General features: G+C 41.8%; 1 protein-coding gene across 1 annotated transcript; it reads right to left on the bottom strand.

Moving 5' to 3' along the window:
• Window positions 1-269: 269 nt before the first annotated feature.
• LOC119312785 (cytochrome P450 709B2-like) lies at window positions 270-8753 on the bottom strand. Its single transcript, XM_037588548.1, has 5 exons — window positions 8451-8753; window positions 8116-8339; window positions 7507-7757; window positions 1124-1484; window positions 270-1039 (listed from the first exon to the last, which is right to left on the bottom strand). The coding sequence occupies exons 1-5, from the start codon at window positions 8722-8724 to the stop codon at window positions 590-592; spliced, it is 1560 nt and encodes a 519-aa protein (XP_037444445.1). The 5' UTR covers window positions 8725-8753; the 3' UTR covers window positions 270-589.
• Between the last annotated feature and the right edge of the window lie 617 nt (window positions 8754-9370).

Genomic DNA, 9370 nt, shown 5'->3' with positions numbered 1-9370 from the left:
AAATGCACAACTCAAGTATGTTCTTCAAAGTCTTCTTGCTATGAAATTTCGTTGGTGGCAGTCTGGGGCATCTTGATGAACAGAAATCTTCTTGTTTTCAAAAATGAAAGACCATGAATTGAGATTCTACTTGTTGAAGATCGCGCATATGACTTCACCATGCCGCTTCAAATCATCTGTCTGAGAATGCAATTCCATTGTCTAAAATGCTTTCCATGATTGGATTCAGGTGGTCCTTTTTGGAACACGTATGTCCTGTCTTTAAGCACTTGTTTCGTTTGACTACCCCCGTATCAGTAGAACACAAATTATTGTATAGGAGGTTACAGAAAACAAATCTCTTTCTAAAAATACCAACTACCCATGAATTCAAAGGACACCACGAGACAATATGTTGTAGTATGTGGAACGAGACCTAAAGATACAAGTCTACAACTACGTCCACAACCAAGATCCGAGTTTATTTACTTGTGTGCTACCTTCCGAATCACAACTTCATATAGTACATTACAAACCACAATATCCATCTTGTCTTTTTATTTCTTGGCAGAACATAGAAATTATTTCTTAAAGATGACATGAATAGATATTACATGTCATTTGTTTCATCATCCACCAGGTTCTGCACTATCAGGGGAAGCCCATACCTAGGCACCAGTGTGATGTAGTACATGGGCATGTGAACATACCGAGAAGAGAGGGAGAAGGAGAACCTTCTCAGGACCATAGCCATCACAGTCTGCACCTGGACCATGGCATAACTCCTCCCAGGGCACCCGCGTGGCCCGTATGAGAAGGCCCACAACGTGTGCATGTTCTTAGCAGCCCTCGAGATGCCTTTCTCAAACCTCATGGGGTTGAACTCGTCCACGTCGAGGCCCCAGATTTCCTTGCACCGGTGCAACATCATGACCGGAATTGTTATCATGGTTCCTTTTGGCACTTTGATGTTTGCTAATGTGGTGTCATAGGCGGTCTTCCTCATCAGGAACGGCACAGGGCTATAGAGCCTCAGCGTCTCGAGGAGGAACATGTTAAGCTGCATTGGAGTACACAAAGTGATCAGAGAACTTATACGACCAGAGTCAATGAATTACATGTTAGATGAGACTTCTGAACATACTAGCTTCAGTTTACCGAGGACGTCGATGCTCGGGGCCTCGCTGTCATCCTGACATTCTCGTAGCACCTCCTCCCTGATCTTCTCTTGCCATTCTGGATAGTTGCTAAGCAGGAACATCCCCCAGGTGAGGAGGCTGGCACCTGTGTCCTGCCCTGCAGCGAACAAGGTCTTGCACTCACCGACCATCTCCTCAGTGCTCAGTGGCTCGACTTCTTTGGACATGTAGGCCTCCAACATCAGCCGGAGTAGGTCGTCTCCGGAGACACCTCTAACAAACCGTGTCTTTATGAGATGTGTTATCTTCCTTGTTGCCAACTTGTTGATTTTCCATAATTGGAAGTTACGGCGAGTCGGAAGGTATCTATATATATGGAGAAAATATTAGATAAACCGGTTCGATCGGGATTATGTCCAGTCCAATGTGTAGGAAATACTTATGTGTGGCTTGCAACATTTTACATATATACTACATAGTTCCTGGAATATGTTTACCTTGATATGGAATTTACCGATGGACTTGAATATTGCTTGGAATACATGAATGGAATATAGTTCATGGAAGCCGGTACATATATGCTGGAAACAGTATTTATTAATGCTGGAATATTTATTGTACTAAATGTATATTTGCCCGGGCACAGCATATTATGGAAAGCCAGGTTGTTCGTGTTTTGGCTCCATGAATTGGTAAAGCCTGTGAATTTGAATTGTAATTCAAATTCAGCGTGCGACTCACACGTACGTGCTTGTGGGACAGTTTGCAGATGAAACTCCTTGATGGTTACTAATGATCGTGGTTGGTTAAGTTAACCTGGAGTCTTCGTTTAAACAGATTTTATCTGGACATTTATCTGCAGTTTATACAGTTTGAAATTAACTGGAATAGCACTATATAAAGGTCCCTAACCCCTAGCCTCAATGGATCATTGTGAGCGGAACCACGGAAAAGGATCGAGGAATAGGGGTTAGACCGTGTGCGTATATTTCTTACAATGGCACCAGAGCCGATTAAGGGTTTGACGATTTGTTTAATCGTCGGATCAATTACGATCTGGACTCCGCTGCGTACTCTGCTTATCCTTTACAAAAAGAAAAGGGAAAGAGGGAGGCCCGTACGTACAAGTCAACCTAGATTAGGTCGCTCGATTCCTCTGGTCCAGCGCCGCCGCTTTGCTCGATTCCGCTCGCCCAGCGCCACCGCTTCACCCGACCTCCACCAAATCCACGACGTCGCCTCCAGGCCAAGCCCCAGCTGCGCCTCCGCCTCCACCTCCCCATCCACTTCGGGCCGAGCCTGCCACCGCCCGTGAGCGGCTCCTCCCCGACGTTTGCGCCGCCCCTCATCAATTTTCGCCCCGCTCCCGCCGCGTCCGTCGACTTCGTTCCCTGCGCCTCCATAGCGCTCCTTCGAAGGAAGCGGATACATCAATCATCGCCCCGACCAACTCTCGCCGGCCTGCTTCGCGTACAGCGGCAAGGACCTACATCGACAACTGTCGGCCTCGACGACAGGAACTTGAAGGTAACAGAGGAAGCAACTAATCGTTGGATATTGAATTTCAATGGCTTCCAATGGTGTCTTCGCTGAATTACTCCGTGCCTACAAACTTGATGGAACAAACTACACGGTTTGGAAAAGGAAGATTATGTTCTTGCTTACGGCTGAGAATATAGATTATGTTTCTGAGACCGGGGCGCCTAATGAGCCAGCAGAGGATGCTACAGATGAAGACAAACAGGAATACAATGATGAACTGAAGCAATGGACCAAGGACAACAAGACTGCCAGAGTTTATATTCTTGGCTCGATGACTGATTCGTTGGCTGCGGAATATGAGTCGGATAAAACGGCCTGCGGAATAATGCTCAGGCTGGAACAAGATTTTGGAGAAGTTTCCCTTGTGAAGGTGCTTAGCCTTGTGAATAAATTTCTGACATCAAAGATGGGTGATAAAACAGTCAATGAACACTTCAACAAGCTCTGTGTCTTGGCGGAAGAGTTAAAAACTGCTGGCTATCCGTTCCAGGAGGAAGTCCAAGTCATGGTTGTCCTGAACTCTTTACCACCATCATGGGAACAATTCAAGATTTCTTTTTGTCATTCAGAGCGCACACTCAATATGAGGAACCTGAGGCAACACTTGCTGATGGAGGAGGACCGTAGGCTCAACTCAGGAAAAGATAAAGCTTTTTATCAGCCAGAACTTCACCTTGGTGAGTACAAGAATAGTGGGAATCGGAGGAACTGGAATAAGAAAGGAGGACCAGACCTAAGGGACAAGATCAATTACAAACGTGATAGGGATCAAAGAAACTACAGAGATGACAGGAAGGACAGGGGGCAAAGCAACAACAACAACTCTTTTCACAAGATTGACAAGAGGAACTACAAGTGCCATAATTGTGGTAATACAGGCCACTTCAGGTCAGAATGCACCAAGAAGAGGAAGCCGAATAGCGAAAGGAATAATTTTCACAAGGATGACAGCCGCAAGGGGAATCAATCCCCTGAAGGTATTACCGATGTTTATGTTTGCACTGAATCCTTATTTACTACTACTTTTCAGAATAGTTGGGTAGTAGATTCTGGTGCAACTTCACACATAGCTAGAGAACTTAGCTCCTTTGCCACACTCAAAACAATTCCAAAAGGAACAAGACATGTCTATTTAGGAACTCAAGCTAAAGCAGACATACTAGGAATTGGAAACTATGTGCTTAAACTCCCTGATGGAGGAAACTTAGTGTTGGAAAATGCACTTTATTCACCCAATATGAGAAGGAATCTAGTTTCAGTGTCCAAGCTAGAGTCAATTGGATATAAAATTGTCTTTGCCGACGGGAAGGTGAAGATTGTCTTAAATGGAAGATTAGTACATTCAGGCGATAGACATGATGGTCTCTATTTTCTAAATGACATCATGGAAAATAATTGCTTAGTAGGCGAAGATAACTCCGTTGTGAGGAATATAAATGGACACAATAATTGTTCTCAATCTTACTTGTGGCATTTGCGACTTGGACATATATCCAAGAACAGGATTAAGAGACTTATTAGTTCTGGAATTTTGAACTTTAAGTGGGAGGATTATGGTATTTGTGAAGCATGTATTATGGGTAAAATGACTAGGTCGCCTTTTCCCAAAGCAAGTAGATCAACAGAACAGCTTGCCATCGTTCACTCTGACATTTGTGGGGAATTTTCCACACCCACTTTGGGAGGGCAGAAAATCTACTTTATCACTTTCATAGATGACTATTCAAGATACGGTTATGTGTATTTGCTTAAACACAAATCGGAAGGGTTTGATGCTTTTAAAGTGTTCAAAGCGGAAGTGGAAAATCAGCTAAACAAGAAAATTAAAATACTTAGAACTGACCGTGGTGGTGAATACACGTCAGGAATACTAGATGATTTCTGCAAAGAACATGGCATTATTCATCACTATACCTTGCCATATACTCCACAACAGAATGGAGTGGCGGAAAGAAGGAATAGGACTTTAATGGATATGGTTAGGTCTATGATGGCTTATTCTGACTTGCCATTGTCTTTTTGGGGAGAGGCACCTCACACTGCTGTATATTTATTGAATCACTCACCTTCTAAAGCTGTAACGGTAACACCCTATGAGCTTTGGAAGGGAAGGAAGCCCTCACTTCGCCATTTGGCGGTTTGGGGGTGTAATGCTCAAATAAGGATACCTAGCCAGTTGCGCACCAAACTACAATCTAAAAGTACCCCAGGAATTTTTATTGGTTATGCATCAGGTTCTAATGGTTACCGTTTTTGGGATCCTCAAAGAAAGAAATTGATTGAAAGTGGAGATGCAGTTTTTCTTGATCAGGATACACCTCGCCGTGCTAAACGAGCTAGGGTGGAATTATTAGTAGAACCTGAAGATATCTCTTTACCTGAAACTGAACCTCTAGTTCAGGAAAATAATGATGCTAGTCAGTCTACTAACTCTATTTCGAATAGCATGCCTAGGAGAAGTGGGAGGATTACACAACCACCTGCATATTTAGATGAGTATTTTGTTTTTCTGGGGGAAGTGCACTCTAAAATTCAGAACTTAGAGGAAGAACCAAAATCATTCAAAGCTGCATTGGCAAGTCCTGAATCAAATCTTTGGATGGAAGCCATGCAGGAAGAATTAAACTCTATGAGGAAAAATAATGTTTGGGAATTAGTTGAATTACCAAACAATCGAAAGTCTATTGGTTCTAAATGGATTTTTAAAAGGAAACTGAATGCGACTGGTCAAGTGGATAAATATAAAGCAAGGCTCGTTGCTAAAGGATTTACACAAATGGAAGGAGTTGATTTTGTAGAAACCTTTTCTCCCGTTGCTAAATTTACCTCTATACGGATCATTAGTGCATTAACCGCTTATTATGATCTGGAATTGCATCAAATGGATGTTAAAACAGCATTCTTAAATCGAATGTTGGAAGAAGCAATATACATGAACCAACCTGAAGGTTTTGTGGAAAGGGGGAATGAAGGGAAGGTCTGTAAATTAAACAAGTCCATATATGGTCTTAAACAAGCCTCACGCCAGTGGTATATTCTTTTCGATAATGCAGTCACGTCATATGGTTTTTCAATGACGGAAGGCGACCATTGTATCTATTTTAAGATTATGGGAAATAAATTTGTATTGTTATCTCTTTATGTTGATGATATTCTCATTGCTTCAAATGATAAATCTACACTGATGGAAGTTAAAACCTGGTTATCCTCTAAATTTGACATGAAGGATATGGGGGAAGCTTCCTATGTTCTGGGAGTGGAAATACGTAGAGATAGAAGGAAGAGAATGTTGGGTTTGTCTCAAAAGGCATATCTCAATAATGTACTTCAGAGATTCTCTATGGAAAATTGCAAGCCTGTTAAAGTACCTATTCTTAGGGGAACTAAACTTAGTGAGGAAATGTGTGCTAAAACTCCTGAGGAAAGGAAACAAATGAGCAATATTCCTTATTCATCTGCATTGGGTTCTTTAATGTATGCTATGCTATTTACAAGACCTGATATTTGCCATGCCGTGGGTTTGTTGAGTAGATATCAAGTGAACCCTGGACCTGAGCATTGGAAACAGATTAGGAACACTTTGCGTTATGTCAAAGGAACTATGGACTATTTTCTGTGTTTTAATGGACACAATCTTCAGCTGCAGGGGTTTACTGATGCTGATTGGCAAGGGGATCTTGATGACCGGAAATCAACTTCTGGTTATCTGTTTACACTAGCAGGAGGAGCTATTTCTTGGAGTAGCAAGAAGCAAGATTCTGTAGCGCTTTCATCTATGGAGGCTGAATATATTGCAGCGTCGGAAGCTGTGAAAGAAGGTGTATGGTTAAAGGGGTTTCTTGCGTCTCTCGTGGTGGTGGAAAGCGCTTCATATCCTGTTACTATTTTCTGTGATAACCAGGCGGCAATCAAGGTCTCAAAGGATCCCAAATTTCATAGCAAAACCAAACATATTGAGGGAAGATATCACTACATTCGTGACGTCGTTAATAGATTAAAGACAGTTCGTTTAGATTATTTACCTAGTGTGGACATGGTTGCTGATCCACTGACTAAACCTCTTAGTCAGGAAGTATTTTGTAAACATGTTTGCAACATGGGTCTTCGTTTTTGGAATTAGAATGTTTTAGCCAAGTGGGAGATGTAGGAAATACTTATGTGTGGCTTGCAACATTTTACATATATACTACATAGTTCCTGGAATATGTTTACCTTGATATGGAATTTACCGATGGACTTGAATATTGCTTGGAATACATGAATGGAATATAGTTCATGGAAGCCGGTACATATATGCTGGAAACAATATTTATTAATGCTGGAATATTTATTGTACTAAATGTATATTTGCCCGGGCACAACATATTATGGAAAGCCAGGTTGTTCGTGGTTTTGGCTCCATGAATTGGTAAAGCCTGTGAATTTGAATTGTAATTCAAATTCAGCGTGCGACTCACACGTACGTGCTTGTGGGACAGTTTGCAGATGAAACTCCTTGATGGTTACTAATGATCGTGGTTGGTTAAGTTAACCTGGAGTCTTCGTTTAAACAGATTTTATCTGGACATTTATCTGCAGTTTATACAGTTTGAAATTAACTGGAATAGCACTATATAAAGGTCCCTAACCCCTAGCCTCAATGGATCATTGTGAGCGGAACCACGGAAAAGGATCGAGGAACAGGGGTTAGACCGTGTGCGTATATTTCTTACACAATGTTTAACACGTATATCCGTTTTACAAAATCAAACATATATACTCCCTTGTTTCATAATTTTTGTCGTGGTTTTAGTTTAAATTATATTTAATTATTCAAAATTAAAACTAAGAAGACACTATTATGTACCTAAAACCAGGTATTGGAGGATCCGCAAACGCATATACCGCGAGCTTCTGGCCCTCCTTGCCAGCGATGAACACCTCCGGAGCTTCTTTACAGTTCTCGCCGAAGATCACCCGTTCAATGACGGCTAAAGTCAAATCGTCAGAGTAGCACCTCATGTCTATCTCGGCTTGGTGGTCATTCATCTCTTCTATTTGGGTGCACCATTGCTCAATCATCTTTTGGGTGTCTTCTGATGTCATAGCTGACACCGACTATGCATTGGGTAAAAAAAACAAAATTTACGCTATGTAATTAGCCCAGCAAAATAAATAAACCAAAATAAACTACACCCTTTGCTGGGGCTTATAACTCTCACAAGCGTTTTAATAACATATGTAGGTTATTAATTTGATCAACAAAATATAATTTATATTCTGCAAAAAGTACTATATATGATTGAAATTTTTTCTTGAACGTGCTAATATTTGTTGACTAAGTTAATGCATGGTCAGAGCTTTTATTGAAATGTGTGCGAGACTTATGAACTTTTTTTTTTGGCATGGACGAGACTTATAAACTTGACCGGATGGAGTAGCACATATTGTATTTGTAGTTCAACGAGACAACAACCTTGAGTTTCTCCTGGCTAAAAATCGGGTATACGATTCTACGATGCCGCTTCCATTCATCACCGTTCGTGGTTAGCAGTCCTTTGCCGAAGATCATTTCCATGCTCGGATTTAGGTAGTCCTTTTGGAACAAGTTTGTCCTGTCATCCAGCACTTGCTTGACTAGCTCTGTGTCAGTAGAACATATTGCCGGTATTGGCCCCAACCAATACAGAAATGTTTTCCCTGAATACGTACTCGGACATATCAGTTTAAAAAATAACTGCATATATATGGGGATCTACTTAATAATTAAATTATAGCATATGAACAACCCGGAACATTTCATGCATTTACCGTAATCGGAGGTCCATTTGTGAAAGAAGGGACTGACACGGGAGGTGTAGTCGTGGTTACCGATATCCAGAGCCCCCTTTGCTCTCCGGGCAACCAACATCTGTTTGATATCCCACAAGGACCCAACGACGAGTTTGTAAGGTGGCCCTCGTATCCCCTGCTGCTCAAACCGCCGGGCGACGGAGTACGGCCTCCATACCAGATACCACAGGGCCCTCGAAATCAGCAAAAGCACGACGATGGCGATCAGGGTGTGTACCACTGTGGCGTCCATGAAAGTATTTGTTCGGGTTAGGTCGTGGGTGCGTGGTTATGCTTAAACTTGGTTTGTTCCAGTTGGATTGTGGGTCGTTATTATATAGCTACACTAGCTAGGCAGGCAGCTGGGAGCATGTGTGTCAGTTCACAATAAAAAAGGATCGTGTGTCACTGTCTCAGCGTTTCCTGTTGGTTGTTGTGAAGTTACGGTTGTTCTGTTGCAATTTCACGCCATACTTGCACATTCAAAGGCCCATGTTCCACAATGCATGCATCATGTGTCTCATTGTTCTACTTGAGAGAAAACAATCCGAACAGGAAGAAATCATGTCTATACAATGTGTCTCTATTTGCTTTACGTACTCACAGTTATTCTTGTATGTTTATCGTCTACGCACATCACGATGTTATCGACAGCCACACACACCAATGGGAATGTGGAATCAGACTCATTTGCGAAGGTATTTTGACACCTTATCTTGCAGTATGAGCCTCTACCGCCATGTTTTCTCATGTCGTCCCATCAGAAAAAGAACAAAAAATGGATTCCGGTTTTGATCTCAGGTTACTTTTTTTTTGGAATTCTGTTTTGCATCTAGGTTTCCGTTTCAGTTTTTTCGCTGAATTGATTCAAAATTTTCGGTTTCTTCGGAAATATCTAC

This window comes from Triticum dicoccoides, chromosome 5B (genome assembly GCF_002162155.2).
Source record: "Triticum dicoccoides isolate Atlit2015 ecotype Zavitan chromosome 5B, WEW_v2.0, whole genome shotgun sequence".
Classification (NCBI taxonomy): Eukaryota; Viridiplantae; Streptophyta; class Magnoliopsida; order Poales; family Poaceae; genus Triticum; species Triticum dicoccoides.
The sequence above is the reverse complement of the archived record's forward strand: the minus strand, read 5'-3'. Positions and strand labels throughout refer to the sequence as shown.

Bases quoted from the DNA above. Each gene is read 5' to 3' on its own strand.
- LOC119312785 (XM_037588548.1), bottom strand. From the start codon at position 8,724: ATGGACGCCACAGTGGTACACACCCTGATCGCCATCGTCGTGCTTTTG. The intron at 7,758-8,115 runs GTTGTTGTCTCG...CCCAATGCATAG, and splicing joins TTAGCCAGGAGAAACTCAAG to TCGGTGTCAGCTATGACATC. The intron at 1,485-7,506 runs GTACATAATAGT...CCATATATATAG, and splicing joins CCTCCAATACCTGGTTTTAG to ATACCTTCCGACTCGCCGTA.